The sequence below is a fragment of the Myodes glareolus genome, chromosome 10 (assembly GCF_982192425.1).
Source record: "Myodes glareolus chromosome 10, mMyoGla1.1, whole genome shotgun sequence".
NCBI classification, from domain to species: Eukaryota; Metazoa; Chordata; class Mammalia; order Rodentia; family Cricetidae; genus Myodes; species Myodes glareolus.
Genome location: NC_142035.1, coordinates 1,260,182 through 1,280,005, shown reverse-complemented (window position 1 = coordinate 1,280,005; position 19,824 = coordinate 1,260,182). Strand labels below are relative to the sequence as shown.

Genomic DNA, 19,824 nt, shown 5'->3' with positions numbered 1-19,824 from the left:
GCTGTTGTCAAGGCCCTCTGGTAGATCCAAGCTTTTAGGAAATATCTACTATGCATATTCTCACTATCAGTCTTGACTGGCTGGCTCTCAGGCCCATTTAGGCTTAGTTAGGGTTAGTTAGGGTTTCTATTGCTGCGATGAAACACCATAACCAAAAAGCAAGTTGGGGAGGAAAGGGTTTATTTGGTTTATGTTTTGGCATTGCTGTGATAAACTGAAGGAAGTCAGAACAGGAACTCTATTTGAACAGGGTAGGATCCCAGAGACAGGAGCTGAAACAGAGCCTGTGGAGGGTTGCTGTTTACTGGCTTGCTCCCCATGGCTTGCTCAGCCCACCTTCCTAGAGAACCCGGGACCAACAGCCCAGGGAGAGCATCACCCACCATGGGTTGGGCCCTCTCTGACAGATCACTAAATGAAAAATTGCCTTACAGCTGGATCTCATGGAGGCATTTTCCCAAATCCTGAGGTTCCTTCCTCTGCTGGTTCTAACTTGTATCAAGTTGACATAAAAAACCAACCAGTACAAGTGGCAGAAGGAGACCCTTTGAAGGAAGGAGAGGAGTAGAGTAAACCGGAGCTGGCTTCAAGTTCTTTGGTCACTTTTATTTTCATCTGAATGGTCACAATGCCTTCCTCCTATCTGAAATGTCAGCTTTTGACCACAGTGCCACTTGGTCAAACTGAGGCTGATTGACATTTCCTCATCTCTGATTTGTCCTCACTTGAGTGCAGTTTGTATCCTCCAACTCAGCCTATGGCCCCAATCCTCAGATTTGCATAGGCTCACAGTAATGCCGTGGTGTCCCAGAGCTGCCTCAAGGATTGTGCTGGGGCAGAAGAAACTTGTATCAGAGCGCTTCTTCTTATAACAAGAACAGCTCCTTCTGGAAAGAGAAGACTGCCATTCTCTGGATTGGTTCTGGGAAAGAACAGAGCTAACCTCAGGAAGCTGGATTCACAAAGGAACTGTGTCCAGTGTGTGTGTGTGTGTGTGTGTGTGTGTGTGTGTTCACTTATCTGTTTATAAGAGAGAGAAAGTGTCAAGGCCAGGGGACAACCTGAGGTATTATTCCTCAGAAACCATCCAACTTGTTCTTGAAGCAGGTCTCTCACTGGCCTGGCCTGGAGGTCCTCCACTTAGATGAGGCTCCACCACAAAGCCCCAGGAATTTGCCTGTCTCGATCTCTCCAGCACTGGGATTACAGATGAATACAATCATTCAGTTAGTCACTTAGTTGGTTAGTTTAGTTAGTTAGTTAGTTAGTCAGTTATTAGTTTAGTTATTTAGTTAGTTTTAGTTCTTTATTTTGAGACAAGTATTCTTTGTGTAATGGTTCCGGCTGTCCTGGAACTCACTTTGTAGACCAGGCTGGCCTTGAATTTAGAGAGATCCGCCTGCCTCTGCATCCTGAGTGCTGGGATTAAAGGCACGCACCAGCATGCCCAGTTCATACCCCCCCCCCTTTTAATGTGGATCCTAAGAGTCAAACTCAGGACTTCGCACTTTCATGGCAAGCGCTGTACTGACTAAACCATCTCAGAATGATTTCTCATGACCATAGAAAGAATTGCTTCTGCAAAGAGAACACTGGTTGTTATCTTTGTTAGTTCATAGAGAGAACAGAACTGACCTCTGAAAGCTAGATTAATTGGGGGGGGGTATGTCAATCCTTTTAAAGATACACCCAGCCTTTCTAGGTTGCACTGGAACTACTTGAGACTGAAATGATTATTAACACAGGCACAGCCCCCACAGGAGTGACAGCCGCACCAGACTACGGGAAACTTTAATGTTACGACATAGGAGGGGGAGGAAGCCTCATGGACAGAGTTATTGCTGATATTGGCTGAGTCATGAGTAATGTTAAAAGTTGACATAAATAAACATCTTAAGATCAAGGACCAGGGACCCTGAGTGGCCAAGAGGAAGGCCCTGGAGACCGTGACAGCTGCCTTCACGCTCTCCTGTGGTCAAATCCCAAGCTACTAGCTCCCTCGCAGGCAGAGCATCTTCCTATGCAGGCTCCCTCCAGGGCAGGCTACAAACCTCAATCCTGCTCCCATTGCCTTTGACCAGCCTGCACCTCTCAATCCACGGGAAACCAGAAGGGCTTACTGGGGACAGAGAGAAGGGCGAGTCATCCAGACAGCAAACATGGAGAACAATTCTAGCTTCACCTCCTCAAGAATAGAGAACAGCTGGTGTTCAGGAGCACATTGTGAAACCCGCCTCCTTTGCCCTTTTACCCGACATTCCTATGCCTCAGTTTCCCCATCTCCCAGAGACAAGCAAGGGAACTACTTTTAAGATTTCCTGTAAATTTTAGTGACATAATACCCATTGATAGATACCACCACTGGCCACGTGAGCAAAGACCTTCTTCGCCATCTCTCAGCTAGGCAGGTCAGGGCCTGGACAAAGCTGCTTGGTCTCCAAGTCACTTCTCACCATCTGGACAAGGGTTCTGCCAGTCAGGGGTGGTTCATAATAACAAAAAGCTGCTGACAAAGGTGTTGTTGGCACTTATGAAGATGGCAGACAGACAGGAAGTTCTCATCTTTCCCAATATTAGAAAACAAAGATGGTGAGCCTCAATTGAGCCTCAACTACACCCCCAATTGACCTACAGAACAACATGCCAAGGGGCAGCATGTCCCAGAGTGGTCCTGAATTCTCATCCCCTAAAACAAGCCAAACCCCAGAAAGAATGCTTGCCTTTTGGGTATCATGGCAATCCCTCACGGGCCCCTTCTGAAGAGCTGGGATCTGTTAAAATGCCTGAGTGGCTCAGGCGAGCACCCTCCCTTGGGTTCTGCTGGCAGATTTCAGAGCTAGAAAGGAGGTTTTGCATCCAAAGAGTTGGTGGACAGCGCCCCCTACAGGCAGGACTCAGCAGCCTGACTGCAGCAGGCCCTCGCCTGATAGCCTTTGTAGGTCCAGGGAAGCCATGACTTTCAAAGACTGCAAACAGCTTTGAGAAGAATGGGAAAAAAATCACATAGGTCCTTAACTAGACCATCTTACCATGAACAGGAAGGTGGCGGAGACGGAGCTAAGCTGTACTCATCAGCCCATAGGTTCCTCTCCTGGCTGCAGTCCCCATAGGAAAGGACTGGGACTGAACTGAAACTCCAGGTCCTATCTGACGGCCGCTTAGCTCTAGGCTCCCTGCTTCCAATGCTCCACAGCTTGCAGAAAACAGCACTGCTGTTCTCAGTGTGCATAGGTTCAGGCGAGACCCAGAGAGAACAGCCAGTGGTCATCAGATGAACACATGTGAAGAGCATCCACAGGTAGATTGACTCCAACGCAGAACTGTCCTCCAGAGTCCTGAGTCTCCAGAGTTCTGCAAGGGAGCAGAATGGGCCAGCCATGCTGTGGGAAATTTCACTACTGCAGAGATGCAGTCTGCAGAGAGATAAGGTGGCCAAAGGCAGGTGGACAAAAGGTCTCATCTGACCCGAGCTTTTACAAATATTCCTCCCACTGGATCCAGTTGTTGTGCCCAAGAGCTAAATGTTCCTTTGGGGGTGGGGACAGGCTCCTTCTTGTTAACAATGACCACCACCATCGGATCCTCAGACCAGAAATGTCATTTGGTGGGAGATGACATCTGTTGACCTCATGAAGCCCCGAACTCGGTCCCCAACATATATATCAGCACATACCTGTTAGCCTCCACTCAGGAGGTAGAAGAATGAGGATCCAAGTGCATGGCAATCTCTGGCCATTCAGTGAGTTCAAGGTCAGTCTGGGATACGTAAGAACTTGAATAAATGAATAAATAGAAAGAGATGATCCTTGGTTGAAACCCAAAGGTAGTCTGGGGAATAGTCCACACTGGTCAAGCTTATACAAGACTGGCGTACAAACTGTAAGGCTGGCATACTCATTAAAGAAGGGAGAGCCTTCTTAGGGACTTTATTGCTCATCCGGGCCCAGTCTGAACCCTCCACCCCTGGGATCAAGAATCCCAGCGCTCATATCCACCTTGAGCAGCAGGGACCTCAACAAGTGATGAAAGGCTGACCAGTTGGCTAGGGACCCCAGCAGCAGATATCACTGTCCACTTTATATGCTAACCCCATCTGAGATGTAGGGAGCCATGCTACAAAGCCAGTCACAGTCCTGGCCCTCTGGAAGTGAGTGATGACCTCACAGAGAAGAAAAACGCAAGCAAAGCACACCAGGGATTTCCACAGTGGGTGAAGTGCAACCCAGACACCTGCTTCAGCCCAAAGGGACTCGTCTAACAGACTTGGAGGAGCCTCTCAGCTCCCCACAGGTATGAGTTCACTTTGAAGCTACTTACTGTATTGGGATGACTCACTTGACGCCCAGGAACCCAGGCTGCAGGCGCGCACACATGGTCAAGGGCTAGAAGTTTCTCTCCTGCTTCTTGTTAGAAAGCACAGGAGAGCTATAAAGTGAACAAGTAGGGCTTCCTCTTAAATTTGTGGGATTGGTTACAAGTCCTACATGTGTCTGGCTCCAGCTGTCTCTTCTGTTCATGAAAATAGGAAGCCAGATGGCTCATGAGACAGTAGGCAGAGTCCTAACTGCTGACCTCAGTACTCAGCTTCTTCCTGTTACCTGGTATGGAGTCTGTTCTGCAAAGACCTACTGCGGCTTCACAGAAGAAAAGAAGGAAGAAATTCTTCTCCTCTACAACATCCACCCTGTCCACAGGCATCGAGTCTGATTGCCAGCCACACATTCCAGGGTATGGCTGGATGACAGTCAAGTGTTTGCAGATGCCATGTCTAGTAGGCTATGGTCTGAGCACAGTGGTAGATATGGGCCACACAGAACGAAGGACCAGCTAGGATAGAGGAGGCTGAGGGTTACACAAAGGAAGCTCCCTGTGGAAGGAGGCACTCCAGATTGAAAGAGGATCCTACCTGGGAGGAGAGAGACTATGGTGAATCACAGCCAGAAGCAGTCAGCAGCAGGGTCCCCCATGCCCCAGGCATTCAGAGAATAACCAGGATGTTATTCTGAACACCTGCTCCTGGGCATTTAATGTGAGGGGCGTCTCAGCCTGGGGACCTGTTTTAAGGCGGGCCACAAGTGGTAATTATGCTTCACCCAAACCTTAAAATAATTAAGTTAAATTCTGCATTCCAGACAGACAGAGGCAAGGGCTCAGGCTCTGTGTGCTCTTAAACTCTTAGGTGCATTATAGCTCCACATGGTTGCAGTGACCCCAGGCCCCTAACAAGGTTTCATTGGGCCATATTCCCCCACAACATTGTGGGGGCTCTTCTCCCAGCCACACTTCCACAGTGGGGAAGCTGAGACCTGGCAACAGACTGCTGCTTGGCTCTGAGTCTTGAGCTGTACCAGACAATGAGGCTGGTCAGAGCCTGCCCCTTCCATGGTACCCTGCTCACTGTTGTGAGCATTGTCTAGTTTCAGGCTTGAATGAAGGGCAGGTACAGGGCCAGGACTGGATTCCAAGGCCAGTGGCACCCAGGAGACGATTCTTATCAGTACCGAGAGTCCAGGAATACAGTGGCTCCTGGCTCTTACAAAGGGTCTCCGTGTCTCACTCACACAGCTGAGAGGCGGCAGCCTGAAGTCTGAATGCGGAGGGTATAGCTGAGGGATGAGTGACACCCTATGGGTGTCAGGGAGGACCCATGTATAGCTGACTGGGGGAACTCAGACCTCAAGGAGGGACCACATTCTTAAGGCTGCTCGGTCCAGCACTTGGCCCCAGCCAATCCTGTGTAGAGCTGTGTCCAGACCAGCAGCTAATGCCTGACTGAAATCTGACAGTCTGAATGAATCAACCAACTCATCTCTGCAAAAGTAGATAGCAAGGCTGGCAGGACCCAGATTTCTGTCTTCCAATGCCAAGGAAGCTCTGAACTCCTGGGTTGTTGTGCGCACCCAGGCCAGGGCCTCTCAAAGATGAGCAGAACCTCACTTCTACAAGGTTTGGTTGTTGGGCTTTTATTTTTGTTTATTTTTGGTGTGGGTGGGTGTGTGGGTGTGTGTGCAAGTGTGCACAGATCATGGTATAGATATAGAGGTTAGTGTACAGTTCTTGGGAACTGGTTCTCTTCTGACCCTCCAGGATCCAGGGATGGAGCTCCAGATATTAGCCCAGTGAATGAGCCATCATCTCACTAGCCTCTAACTTGTTTTTTGTTTTTTTTGGGGGGGGGTTTCTTTGAACGGTTTAATTTATAGGTAATTTGCATACTGTATAATTTATCACTGGCAGGGGGACACAGCCTGTCACTTTTGGCACCTGTTTCTTCTGGCTATGCAACCTGAGTTCTTTTCCAAGCCATCATCTCAGGTGAAGCGGGATCTTTTTAATCTTTTAACATATTTAACTTTGGGGCGTGTGTATCACACTATGCAGATCTGGCTGGCTTGGAACTCTCAGAGACCCTCCTGTCTCTGCCGCCCGAGTGCTAGGATTAAGGGTCTGTGCCACCACGCCCAGTTGGTGCCAACTCCCTCTCTAGATAGAGTCAAAGGCAGGGAAAGGATTGGACACCAGAGGGCGCAGCCGGCACCGGAAGCCAGCCTCTGTTGCGCCTGCGCGGACGCGGGTGCCCGGCGTTTCCGAGCCCGGCGAGTGCGCGCCCGCGACATCGAGTGCGCCTGCGCGAGCCTCTAGCAAGCCTCCTCTCGCCGGGCGCTCGTTGCTTGCCGGCGGGCATGGGGGAGGCCGAGGTGGGAGGCACGGGCGCCCCAGGTGACAAGGGCCCAGGCGAGGCAGCCCCGAGCCCTGCTGAAGAAACGGTAGTGTGGAGTCCCGAGGTGGAGGTGTGCCTGTTCCACGCCATGCTGGGCCACAAGCCTGTCGGTGAGCGCCGCGCGGCGCCGCGCACCCGCGTGGGGGTGGGGCGGGCTAACCGGCGGGCGGGCGGGCGGAGCCTGCGACCTCTCCCGGGATGGGACCTCCCATTTCGGGGTGCCCTGCTAATCCGAGACCCCATGACTTTCCTGCCCGAGAAGCCCTCGCCCTGGGGACACTCCTATCCTTGAGACACTCCTACCCCAGGGAATGCCTCCATTCTCCTCGCCCCTGCACTCCCCTTGACCTGGACCCGCCTTCTGTACACCTTGTCTTTGGAACACCCACTTGCCTTGTGACACTTCTATCCCCTTTGACACCTGACTCTTGCAACCCCCCCCCCCCCCCGCCGCGCGCCATGTCCTATTCCTGCCCCTCCAACATCCATGCTCTCTGCACAGAGGTGCCGCCCGGTCCCTTAATCCACTGTCCTGCCCGGCAGGGGTGAATCGGCACTTCCACATGATTTGTATTCGAGACAAGTTCAGCCAGAACATTGGGCGCCAGGTGCCCTCCAAGGTCATCTGGGACCATCTGAGCACTATGTACGACATGCAGGCACTGGTGAGTTGGACCGTGGCCCACCCATTTGGGGGCTGAAGGTGAAGACAAGCCCCGCATTCCTGTCTTCCTGGGATCCGCTGTGGTACAGGACAGAGCCCACTGCTCACTTGGGGGTTTGCTATGCAGGGAGAGATGACCTCAGTAGCCGAGGCCCCTCCTTCGGGAAAGCTCAGGTCGTGCTGTGAAAAGCACTAACTAGGAACGGTCTCTGACCACTTTTTCAGGGAACCTGCTTTAGATTTGGGGTGGTCACAAAACGTCTCCAGGGAGATAGGTGGGTGCTGAGATGCAGAGAGAAGCGTCAGCCATAGTGAAAAGTAATAAGAGATCCAGAGTGCTTTAGGTGGAGGAGGGTGTCCATATCTGAGTCCCACAGAGGTGAATTTGATATCTCTGTGGGGGCCAGACACAGTTCTCTTCATAGAGCTTAGAGGTAGCTGTGTCTGATGGGTACCTGGGTAACTGATTTGGAGAGCTGGCAATATATGACAGGTATGCAGGGTAACTGGTAAGTGGGCTGGTCAGATTTGTCTATAGTGTCTGACAGGCAGTGTAACTAGGTACCAGGATGGGTGGAGCTGGAGGCGCCTGTGGTCACGGTGCTCCTGGAGAACACTGTCCTGGTGTGATGTTACCATGGTGAGCCAGGTCAGGTCCTGGTGTGCATATCAGCAGGGCGGCCGTGTCTTCGGGTCCTCTCGGCTGCATGAACCTGATCCTGTCCTCTGGTTTCCTTGGGCTGATGCTAGCCTGGTCCTCCCTAATCGTTTGAAAAGCCCAGCTGAGGTAGACTCTGCAAACCAAAGGAAGGAGCCCTCAGCCCTCAGGCTCCAGCCTGCTCCTCCCATGCATCTTAGTGAGCTGACATCCTATTTTCTGTTTCTTGAAAATACAAAATGCTTTGTGCCGGCAGCACGAGTCTGAGATTCTTCCATTCCCAAACCCAGAGAGGAACTTTGTCCTTCCCGATGAGATCATTCAGGAGGTCCGAGAAGGTGAGACGCGGCCACCATCAGGGCTGGGAATAAAAAAAGCCGGACCAGGCCAAAGGTGGGGAGGTCTGGGGCCTCCAGGGAGGTGGAAGGATCCTGCTCAGACCCCACCTCCAGTGGCACCTGGGAGGTTTTGGGAGCCCAGGGCTGGGGAGAGCGGTGCTCAAAGGCAGTCTCCTGATGGATGCCATCTCGTGATGGACGCCGAGGCCTGTGTGGGCAGCGAGAATCGGAAGCAGTCATGGCCAGACCGTCCGCCAGCGCTGGCCACCACCGTGGGTTTCCAGTGAACGGCAGCTGTCTCCTCCACAGGAAAAGTGGTCATTGAAGAGGAAATGAAGGAGGAGATGAAGGAGGATGTGGACCCCCACAGTGGGGCTGATGATGGTAAGTGTGGAATGCCCTTTGGAGCACAGTCCCATATCTCCACTCCTGAAACCTGCCTCAGGCAGAGTGAGATCAGGAAGCCGTGGAATCTGAGGGATGGAGGATCCACTCAAAGATGAACTTAGTGCGGATCCCCTTAGGCAGGAGGGGCCCAGTGTTGAGACTAAGACCAAACCTGGTAGCATCAGGGTGTGCTCAGGAGACTCCTAGGGAGACTAGGTTTCTCTTGTAGCCCAGCTGTACAGGCCTCCTCCCTAGGGGACATTAGGGGCAAAGAGCCTGATGTACATCTGATCCTCTAGCTGAGCAGAAAAACGGAAGGAGTTTCTGTATATTGTTTTCAGCCAAATGATTTTGTTTCTCAGTTTTTTCATCTTCAGGGAGCTTGGGGAAAGCATTAGAAAAATCCAGCAAAGACAAGGAGAGGAACTCCTCAGACTTGGGGTGCAAAGAAGGGGCAGACAAGCGGAAACGCAGCCGGGTCACTGACAAGGTCCTGACTGCCAACAGCAATCCTTCCAGCCCCAGTGCTGCCAAGAGGCGCCGAACATAGACACCTCAGCCCCAGGTGGCCACAGCGATGCTCCAGTGCCGCGAGCCCTCACTGCCTGTTCTCAGGGCCCTGGGTGAATGTGACCATCCAGCAGAGGTGCTAGTGGGGGCTTCTCCTGTGTCAGCAGACCATCAGAGCACCTGATTGGTCCAGCGTCCACTCTGCTTGGATGGTGAAGCCTCTGAGCCAGCCTCTTGCTTTCTCCTGGTTGGTTCCCCCTGTGCCCACAGTGTGTGGAGAGGAGCAGGTGCATCGGACCAGAGGACCGGGAGTCAGCAAGCAATAAGTGGCTGCCCTCACTGCCCTTTGACGAGGGAGCCACCCATCTTCCCTGGATGCCCACTCTGCATCCGCTTGTCCTATGCGGCTCCAGTATGCACCAGCATCAGGAAAAGGTGTCTTTGGAGTTCACCCAGCACACACTGTGCACAGAAGGCCTCCCTCATCTGGGAAACAGAACTGGATATTTTGCCTCATTCACTTGTACTGTAACAATGTATATAATTCGGTTGGTATTTCACTATTTAATTTTTAAGAAGCCTATTTTACTAGTGTTTTGTATGAAGAAAAATACTGCAGAAGTTAAACTTGTGATGTGTTTTTTCTGAGATGTTTTGTTTTAAGGTAACTACTGAGATACCTCTGGCCCTGTTTTTATATGCCAGATACAGAAATTTTTAGCGGTTATTTTTGTAATTTTAGTAACTTGGAAAAGACCAATTAAGGACATGGAATAAAGGCATAGCCATCAGACTGAAGAGCCACTGACCTGATGATTGAAATACACTTTCATTTGAAAAACATTAAAGCATTAAAAAAAAGTCATCTTGGCAGTTGTGTGATTTGCTACTAGAATAGGTATTTTTAAAAACTTGTTTTTCTACAGAGTAAAGGACTCCCCACCACAGGAGTCATAGCTGTAGAATGCAGTTAGACAACTTCCCGGCATCACAGACTAGTGGGGCACCCACCCCTAGCCCCAGCCCCCACCACTGCCTGCCCGGCTGCTGCCTGTTCCAGCTGTTGGGCAGGATGAGCACTGTACTGACCAGACCATCTCAACGACTGCCAGTGACTGCAGGGTCCCAGTGTTGGGCCCCCAAGCTGGCCTGCACCAGCCCACTGCCACTCCTAGTCAGGACAGGTGGGTCACCATGAATATACCTAGTCCCTCCCTGGCGCAGAAAGCATCTTGAGTGGATACAGATGAGTTCATCCAGTCTCCTGTCCTGTCCTCTCTCCTGTAGGGCCTGGACAAGGTCATAACAGTTTTTTGCCTCCTGGAATGGGGCGGAAGAGGAGCCTACTGAGATGAGGCCCTGACACTGTAGACTGCTCAGACCTGGAGCGGTGACATATATGTCCCAGTGCAAGAGACAAGGAAAGCAGTGTTACAGCATATTTTGGGAACTGGCTTAAGGCCACTCCACGCTCAGTGTTCACCACGGAGTCTTATTTGGTGGGAAAAGCCTTGCTAGTGATCCACCACTAGCAGGAAAAATGGGGAGCAGACAGTGCCCCTTGAGGAGCAATGGGTTATGATCAAGAAGGCAGTCTTCTCTCCAGTCAGGTTCATTCTTCTAAAACCACCTGAGAACAATCTAGGGTCACGAGAGCAGCAGGAGGGTCAGGTCAAGACATTTGTCCTGAGTCATTTTCAGTTTGTTCCAGCAGAAGACTTCACCCAATAACCCATTCTGGACACATTGTCTCAAACCTGCTGCCCTCCTGAGTCCCTGTGTCCCTTAAGAGAGATCTAGGTAGCTGGGCAGTGGTGACACATGCCTTTAATCCCAGCATTCAGGAGGCAGAGGCAGGTGATCTCGGTGAGTTTGAGTTGAGGCCAGTCTAATTTACAAAGTGAGTTCCAGAACAGCCAGAGCTGTTACACAGAGAAACCTTGTTTTGAAACACACACACACAGAGAGAGAGAGACAGAGAGAGAGACAGAGACAGAGAGAGACAGAGAGAGACAGAGAGAGAGAGAGACAGAGAGAGAGAGAGCTAGGTCATGCTGCTGGCATGAAGTATGTCACAGCCTGGCAGTATAACCTGGAGTTCTGCTAGGACATGCTTACCCTTCCCCAGCCTAGGCTGGGATCTGTGCACCCCTAACCAGGAATAAGCTACCAACAAGAGCTGAGAAGGAAACCAGAGTGCAAAGGAGGCAAGGGTGCCAAGTACAGATACAAGAGTGCAATAGCTGTAAAACAAAAGTTCAGACTTAATAACTGAAAAGCCACATTGGTGCTGAGGCTGACCACCTCCACCATCGATGGTATCCTTTGTTGAGGGCACACGGGACCACAAGGATACCTATTCTGTAAAGTATAGGGAGGCATTTTCTTTCTTCTCTGCTCTGGAGAGAATTCAGTATGGATCCTTCAGGTAGGTGTGGTCTTACCTCTCCCAGTCTGGCTCAGAGGTGGTGGAGAAGGGAACCAGGAGTGGGTTCTGCACAGAAAACAATACAGAATACTGAGTGATTTATACCTGTAATTCCAGTGCTGGGGAGGCAGAGACAGTAGGATCCCAGGAATTTGCTGGATAGTAAGCCTCACGGAATCTGTGAGCTCCAAGTGAAAAAGCCCCTGTCTCAAAACAATAGGGTGGACAACGTTACTGAGGAGCTATTCTCAACACCGATCTCTGATGTCTATGTGCATCCAAACAGCTACACACAAATACGTACTGAGTGAGCTAGTATGGACACAGAATCCAGACAGGGAACACTGCAGTTAGACAGCTCAACCAAGATTAGAGACCAGCACCCAGCAGCCCTCACTACCCGCAGGGCTGGGGAGAAGCCTCCCTCCATCCTCCTCCCTGGAGGGGGCGGTCCTGAGTCCTCCGGTAGACGGTGGGGGGGCAGGGATCCCGGTGCACAACCTCCAGGGGCTGCTGTCTCACGGGCACCGCTTCGCGCCCAGCTCCCAGGGTGGCTGGGTACCCCGCGTAACGGCGGAAACTGAGCGGTGGGCGGGACCTGGCGTCGCCCCGCCTCCGCGCTTCCTCCTCTTTCACTTTCCTTTCCGCGGAAAGCGGGTCCTGCCTCTCCAGCATGGACGACCCGGACTGCGATTCCACCTGGGAGGACGAGAGCGAGGAGGATGGCGAGGACGGCCAGGCGGATGATACGGGCGATGCGGACACGGGCGACGAGGACGGCGACGCGGAGGAGACACGGCCAGGCGTGTTCCAGGTGCAAGAGGGCGGGAGGGCGACACCAGGCCCGCAGCGCCTGGCCCTGGCCCTGGCCGCTGTCCCGAGGGGGCGCCGGGCCCAGGCTCTGTCGGACCGAGCACCGGTGACGTCAAGACAGCGACTGATGGGGGGGGGGGTCGTGCGTGGGTGACGTCAGAGAGCGCCCCAGGTTCCCGTCCTGTGTGGGTGGCCTTTCCTCTGGTTGTCCTTACTCCCCCGCCTCCCACGTTCGGCCCCGACTGCAGACGGATTCCATCGGCTCGGAAGCGACCTCGGCCTAGGAGACCTAGGGCAGGGGACTACCTGTCTGCCACTAGCTGTGGTAACTTTTGTTGCCATCAAGAGCTTGTCTCCGGGTATACTTTTGTAGCAACCAGCAAATAAGTGTTGCCGTGTCATTCTGTAAGATGCGCTTCCCTGGTTATAAATAACTGTGGTTTTAGGTTTGGTGGTAAGCCTAGAAAATGAGAGTAAGGACTATGACCATTCTCTCCACTGCTACAATCTCTGGGTGTCTGCTATTTTGGGGAAGGTAGCCCAGAATCTGGAGAGGCAGGCTTTCAGGTTGGCCTTCCAGGCAGGCCAGCTCAGGCCTCTCTGCCTGACTACAGTGGAACGAAGCTGAGGCTGGATAAAGTCCAAAGGCCCTGATAGTAATTGTTTCCCCAGATAGCAATTGTTTCCCAACGAGAGCACTTGGATCATACCTGAAGGAGTAGTCACTAAAAGCCAGGCCCGCAGGGCAGTGGTGGTGAACACCTTTAATCCCAGCAGCAATTGGGAAGGCAGAGGCGTGTGGATCTCTGTGAGTTCAAGGCCAGCCTGGTCTACAAGAGGTAGTTCCAGGATAGCTAGGACTGTTACACAGAGAAACCCTGTCTCCAAAAACCAACCAACAAAACCTAACAAAACAAAACAGAAAAAGCCAGTCCTAGGCTTGGAGGCATAGTGTCTTCCATCGCATTAAGCCAGGGAGGAGCAGGGGTTTGCAGGGAAGGGGCCTCATTCATCCCTATCCATCAGACCCATCCAGAGGCATCTGGGTTTTCTCAGCAGAAACAGGCAGCAAAGTGGCTGCCCTTAGGGATATAGCCCAGTAACCATTCATAGCATAATGTGGGGGGAAATTCTATAGTACTCAGGGAAGGGGGGACACACATAGGACATAGACCCAAACGAGGTTGGCCAGCAGACCAGAGAGAGCATGCAGCTGGGGCCTGGGGACAGAAAAGCACCAGTCATACACACCTGGAAGTATGCAGGCTAGCCTGGGCCACAGCACCCTAAGGAGAAAAGGGGAGTCCTGAGAGAGGCAGCAATGGTAGTTGAGGCTACTCCAGTTCCTCTGGGTTGACATGGAGGTGTGTTTCTCTAGTGTCTGGATCGACCTTCTCAGAACCCCTGACACAGGTGGGTGGAGACCAGAAGGAAAACCAGAAATACCCATTCCTCTTGCCTAGAGCCCTGCTGCCTTCATCCTGGACACTTTTCAGGTAACTTATTCCTTTTATTCTCTCTCCAGCCCAAGATGACAGGGTACCGAAACTGGCGAGCTATACAGGACATGCGAAGGTACCGACACCACTATCCGGTAGGTACACGTGGCCCCTACCTTGAGACACTCTTCCCAAGTAGAGTAACCCCTGGACTGCTGAAACTCCAGCTTTGGGTTTTGGGGTGTGTTCTTCATTGTCACTTCGGATCTGTGCCCTTCTCCTAGTCATGGATGATAGAGCATGTTGTCTTTCCTGAGCCTCGAAGAGCAGCTTTAAAATGAGGGACCGTGTTCTGACAGAACGTGTGACTCAGTGCTCACACGGGCTCCCTGGCTGGTCCAGGGATCACCTCAGTCTCTTCTCTGTACCCACGAGTACTGGCAAACCCTGGAGTATTTTTGAGGTACAGAAGGAGAGTAGGGGGCTGAAGGTAGTGCTGTCCTCCAAACCTACCCCTGCTCACAGAAGACCCCAAGCTGACCTTTGGGGTCCGCATGAGTTAGAGGGGCCCTCAGAGACAGCTTGTTTCTCATAAATCCTCACCCATCCTTTCTCTGGCTCTTCAGGATTTGGCAGATCAAGACGGTAATGGCGACATGTCCAACCTGAGTTTCTACAAGAATGAGATCTGCTTCCAGCCAAACGGTACCTCCTCACTCAGCTTTGGCTCCAGCCCCAGCCCTTCTGCCCTTGGCCAGCTGTCCAATCTGTTAGGCTGCCTGTTGTCCTCAGTCCAATTTTGGCTTTTTTTTTTTTTTTGAATTTTTCAAAATAGGGTTTCTCTGTAGCTTTGGAGCCTGTCCTGGAAACTAGCTCTTATAGACCAGGCTGGCCTCGAACTCGCAGAGATCTGGCTGCCTCTGCCTCCTGAGTGTTGGGATTAAAGACTGTCGCCATCACTGCCCAGCCAATTTTGGCTTTCAAATGTCTCTGCAGTACCCCCTTGAAGCTGCTAAGGGGATTGGAGCTTAGGTTGAGGGGCCAGAGAGTAAGCTTTTGAAGTTTTAAAATGGTCTGTGTATCCTAGGCTGGTCTCAAACTCAAGATTTTCCCACCTCAGCCTCCCAAGTGCTGAAATTATAGACCTGAGGCACCATATCTGTTTTGTGACATAAACTGCTCACACCCATCCATTTACACAGTTACTCTTTCGCTGTAGCATGGAAAGGGCCATGCAGCTACATAGCTGAGGTGTTTGCTGTCTGGCCTTCGAAGACAACTTCCCTAGACCATGTTCCAGGCTCGGTTTCTAGGGGATTTCTTCCTAGCTTCCTAGCTAGAGCTTCCTAGCTGACAGTAAATACACACACACACACACACGCATGCATACATACATACATGCATGCATGCATACACACATGTACACGCATATATATACACGTGCACATATACCTACACACACATATATACACGTATACATACATATACATACATGTACACATACACACACACATACATGCATGCCCACCCCAGAGAGGAAGTAGTGCATCCCTCACGTACAGAAGTAGGCCTAGTTACCTAAAACTAGCACATTTTGTATTTGATGAGCTATGGGTAGCTCTGCCGAGTCCTGTGAACCCTAAAGCAATTGAGGGTAGGCAGTGGTTTTTGACATAACTCTGTCCCCTGAGCTATGTCACAGAGGCCTCTGTAGCTGACTTTTCCCCCATGGGACTTCCAGGTTCTTTCATTGAGGAAATTCTTCAGAACTGGAAAGACAACTATGAGCTCCTTGAAGAGAATCACTCCTACATCCAGTGGTGGGTGGAACCTGGGGAGAGGGAGGGCCTGGTCTCCTGGGTGGGAGCTGTCCTGCGGGGTCTAGGCTTAGGTGTGTATGAAGCACTCCTTCCTTCCATGAGCCTATATGTATGTGACAGGTATTGCCGGCATCCTAGTTAGTGTCCCTGTTGTTGGGCTCTGGGGGCGTTGTGCGCAGTGGGCAGGCCTGACTATCTAGAGAGGCAGCTGGAGCCACCTGCCTTGGTTTCAGCAGGGCTCGAGTGAGCTGCTGCACAGCAGCCTCAGAAGCGATGCCATTTCCTGGCAAGTACACACCCCTTACTTGAGAATAGCTCGCATGACTGCTCCCAGTAACATTGTGGCAGTAATTCTACAGGACTGAGGATGAGAAAGAACAAAGTAGGAAGGCATAGGAAAGAAAGCGCTGCTCCCAGAGGTGACACTGGTCTTGCCCATTTTGACTTTACACTCCACAGCCTATGACCACTAAGGCTGAGGCTCCAAGTGGCCACCTTAACTGCTCTCTGCTGACTGGCATCCTTACCCAGGATAAGAGAGATGCCAGCCAGCGCCCCCCAGGGGTGAGAGGGAGGCACTGAATTCAGGACAAGGAGTTGCTGCCTGATACTAAAGTACCTGTCTGCTCACCGTCCTCACAGGCTGTTTCCTCTGAGGGAAGCAGGAGTGAACTGGCACGCCAAGCCCCTCACACTCAAGGAGGTTGAGGTAAGTTCCCTCCCTGGGCCCAGCTGGAACGTTAGGAAAGCTACCCCTGCCTGCAGAGAGGTCACTGACAAAGGTGCCCCTGTGGCATATAGAAGTCTGCCTGATAGGAATGATGCCACCCGTTGGGGATGTCAGAGAAAGGGGCCATCCCGTAGAGGCTGAGTAGTAGAAAGAAGGGTCGGGAGGCCCTGGATAGGGCCAGCAAGGAATGCCTGTGCCAGGTGACTCGGGTTGGTAGAGGTGACAGCTTTCCTGGAGGTGTGCTGACGTCACCTCATCCTTGGAGGCACTGGCCTACCTGGTATCCAGCGGCCCCACCCTACGGTCCTTGGGAGCAGTGACCAGTGAGGGTCACCTGAACTCCCAGGGGGTTGTTTTCTAGGCATTTAAAAGCTCCGAGGAGGTCAAAGATCGTCTTGTCCGGGCCTATGAGCTCATGCTGGGCTTTTATGGGATCCAACTTAAGGACCGGGACAAGGGTGTCGTCTGCCGTTCACAGAACTTCGAGTCACGCTTCCGCAACCTGAACAGGTGAGCGCAGGGCCCTGCTGGCATCCTCCCATCCCTGCTGCCCCCCTTTAGTATCTGGGACTGGGCTTCCAGCAGAGAAGCTTTGTACAGCCACAGTGTACATATCCACCATGTGGCGGGCTTGCGGGATTATAAGGAACCAGTCCCTTGGCTTGGGAGTTTTCATCCCCTTCATCCATGCAGGAAACAGAGGCAAGGGAGGTCTACAGACATCTCAGTCACTCTGGGTCTGCCATCAGCTGTGTTTCCCAGACAGGAGTCCATGAACTGGGGCATCTCCCAGGATGTGCAGATCCTGTCCTCAGGTCCAGGGTACACAGGCCATTTTCCCAGGTGGGGGCCTGAGAAGATCCTGAAATTTGAGATGAAGCCAGCTGGGGATGCCTTGGCCTGATCTGCATCCCTAGGGCCAGTTCCATCCAACCCCACCAGCAGGAGTGGTGGCGCACACCTTTAATTAATCCCAGCACTCGGGAGGCAGAGGCGGGCGGATCTCTGTGAGTTCGAGGCCAGCCTGGTCTACAAGAGTTAGTTCCAGGACAGGCTCCAAAGCTACAGAGAAACCCTGTCTCAAAAAAAGAAACAAACAAACAAAAAAACCCAAACCTTTTGTCACCCATTTTCACAGACACAGCCACAACAATCTGCGAATTACGCGCATTCTCAAGTCACTGGGCGAGCTGGGCTTAGAGCACTACCAGGCACCGCTGGTCCACTTCTTCCTGGAGGAGACACTAGTACATAACAAATTACCCAACGTGCGCCAGAGTGCCCTGGACTACTTCCTGTTCTCTGTGCGCTGCCGGCGCCAGCGCCGTGAGCTGGTGCGCTTTGCTTGGGAGCACTTCAAGCCACGCTGCCAGTTTGTCTGGGGGCCCCATGACAAGCTGCGGAGATTCAGGCTCCGGCCACTTGTGGCACTAGGGCAGGCAGATAAGGATGAGGGCTCCAGAAACCCCTCCCAAGAGGCTGGCACACGGGGTCGGACCTACGGATCTGGAAAGAGCCTGAGTGGGGACAGCGGAACAACTGAGGATCCTTCACTGCCGAGCACAAAGCCCCAAGATGATGTGGGAACCTTGGATGGGGATCGGAGGGGTGAGGCGGAGTCGCAAAGCCCCAAAGAGAGCAAGAAGAGAAAGTTGGAGGGAAACAGGCAGGAGCAGATCCCATGGGAGGCAGATCCTCAGCTAGAGAAAATTGTCCACAACCTTAAGGGGTGTGCCCTCAGCTCTGCCAGTCAGGAACCTAGGGAGGCTGAACAGCCCTGTCCTGTTACCCATGGGGCCAGGGTGACTGATGAGGTAAGGAAACGTAGGAGGGTGGAAGAAGGGCCTGAGGGTGATGGAGTAGCCAGTAACCATAGCACTGATATGTTATGCCCTGCCCTGCCTCCCACACCTTCAGAGTGTCCTGAGGCCCAAAAAGATGAGAATGGGCCAGAGGACCCAGAAAGCCAGGTGGGGACAGAGGACACAGAAAGCCCGGTGGGGACAGAGGACCCAGAAAGCCAGGTGGGGACAGAGGACACAGAAAGCCCGGTGGGGACAGAGGACACAGAAAGCCCGGTGGGGACAGAGGACCCAGAAAGCCAGGTGGGGACAGAGGACACAGAAAGCCTGGTGGGGCCAGAGTACCCAGAAAGCCCGGTGGGGCCAGAGTACCCAGAAAGCCCGGTGGGGCCAGAGTACCCAGAAAGCCCGGTGAGGCCAGAACAAGGTACCTCTGGGAACTTGGTGGAGGACCCTGACACCACAGAAGTCTCAGTGGGTGAGTCAGAGAAGTTGGCAGGGATGGGGGCCTCTGCTGAACCCCCGAAGCCTTAGAGGTGCATCTCAGTCCTACTCCGCCCACTGCAGGGGTTGTCTTGAGTCCGTTAATGGCTCTTCTTGGTGCCCCACAGTGCTGGCCTCTCCCTGGTGGCCACTGAAGCAGCCACCAGAGGGACTGAGGCCCTGCCCTCAGGGAAGGCCATGGCCTTCAGAACCCTCCTTACCTCACTGTGTCCTCCCCCACTGCCCTCTGAGCCCCTTGTTTGTGAACAGATCCTACGGGTCTTGGGGGAGGGGCCTCTTTTCTTAGTCTGGTGCCAAGTGAGGCCTTTTCTGAATAAACTCTTTAGACTTTGTTTTTTGGTTGCCTGTGGGTTCTGTGAGTTGGTTCCTCTAGACTGCCTGCCCTCTTACCCCAAGTTGAGAGCAGCCTGGCCAGTGCCACACACATCATGTTGCTTTGCCCATACAGAGCCTGGCAGATACTGGTTGCACAGCTCTTTCTGGGCACAGGCGCCCTAAGCAGACCTATTCTAAAATATGCATACAGCCTTCCTGAAAACAGGGTTTGATCATCAGCACTTTACCTGCGGCTTGTCACCTGTTCAAGAACCTGGGAACTGGTACATCGCTCTCTTGGGTGGGTTGGGGACCATGCCAGGTGTCATGCCCCTCTCTGCTGATCTTCAGGGGCTGTATGTGGCCTATCAGACTGGCATTCCACTGCAGCTTCTCTCTGCTGGGGCTTTTCCCCTCGTAGTTCCCCGGTGCCTATCTGTCGTGTAAGGAGTTTTGTGGACCTTGGGGAGAGAGCCACACACGTCTTGGTGCAAATGAGATGGCAACCAAGTACGGTCCTGGTTGTTCTGGGGGAGAGGATCACGGTTCCCCTGAGTTGAGCAGGAGTCGGGTGCCAGTTCTTGACAAGTCACTTACGATGCTGTGGACAGTGCCCTCCCAAGGTTAGCTCGAGGCTGTGGGCCTCGGGACCCTCAGCTGTGTTTGGCTCACTGATGAGGCTTCCGTCATGAAAT

The 19,824-nt window shown here is 52.6% G+C and overlaps 2 protein-coding genes across 5 annotated transcripts; both read left to right on the top strand.

The window, feature by feature from the left end:
- Nucleotides 1-6,608: 6,608 nt before the first annotated feature.
- On the top strand, nucleotides 6,609-10,143 carry Mrgbp (MRG domain binding protein). Of its 4 annotated transcripts, none has more exons than XM_087910907.1 (5): nucleotides 6,611-6,831; nucleotides 7,265-7,386; nucleotides 8,300-8,381; nucleotides 8,691-8,765; nucleotides 9,276-10,143. In XM_087910907.1, the coding sequence occupies exons 1-5, from the start codon at nucleotides 6,684-6,686 to the stop codon at nucleotides 9,419-9,421; spliced, it is 573 nt and encodes a 190-aa protein (XP_087767033.1). In that variant the 5' UTR covers nucleotides 6,611-6,683; the 3' UTR covers nucleotides 9,422-10,143. The 4 variants fall into 4 exon arrangements, 2 of the variants coding, with proteins under 2 accessions (XP_087767033.1, XP_087767032.1); XM_087910906.1 differs by having other exon boundaries at nucleotides 6,613-6,831; nucleotides 9,131-10,143; XR_015739002.1 differs by having other exon boundaries at nucleotides 6,609-6,831; nucleotides 8,300-8,765; nucleotides 9,276-9,350.
- A 2,188-nt stretch (nucleotides 10,144-12,331) lies between these two features.
- Nucleotides 12,332-19,146, top strand: Ogfr (opioid growth factor receptor). The gene is made up of 7 exons (XM_048441301.3): nucleotides 12,332-12,520; nucleotides 14,045-14,113; nucleotides 14,585-14,663; nucleotides 15,700-15,778; nucleotides 16,421-16,487; nucleotides 16,870-17,018; nucleotides 17,647-19,146. Exons 1-7 carry the CDS (start codon nucleotides 12,380-12,382, stop codon nucleotides 18,842-18,844), a joined length of 1,782 nt encoding a protein of 593 aa, XP_048297258.2. The 5' UTR covers nucleotides 12,332-12,379; the 3' UTR covers nucleotides 18,845-19,146.
- Nucleotides 19,147-19,824: the final 678 nt, after the last annotated feature.

What these genes read in the sequence shown, in the direction of transcription:
- Mrgbp (XM_087910906.1), top strand. Translation starts at nt 6,684, where the DNA reads ATGGGGGAGGCCGAGGTGGGAGGCACGGGCGCCCCAGGTGACAAGGGC. An exon ending in GCTGGGCCACAAGCCTGTCG is followed by an intron (nt 6,832 to 7,264) that starts GTGAGCGCCGCG and finishes CCTGCCCGGCAG; the next exon opens with GGGTGAATCGGCACTTCCAC. An exon ending in TGTACGACATGCAGGCACTG is followed by an intron (nt 7,387 to 8,299) that starts GTGAGTTGGACC and finishes TTGTGCCGGCAG; the next exon opens with CACGAGTCTGAGATTCTTCC.
- Ogfr (XM_048441301.3), top strand. Translation starts at nt 12,380, where the DNA reads ATGGACGACCCGGACTGCGATTCCACCTGGGAGGACGAGAGCGAGGAG. An exon ending in CACGGCCAGGCGTGTTCCAG is followed by an intron (nt 12,521 to 14,044) that starts GTGCAAGAGGGC and finishes TTCTCTCTCCAG; the next exon opens with CCCAAGATGACAGGGTACCG. An exon ending in GGTACCGACACCACTATCCG is followed by an intron (nt 14,114 to 14,584) that starts GTAGGTACACGT and finishes CTGGCTCTTCAG; the next exon opens with GATTTGGCAGATCAAGACGG.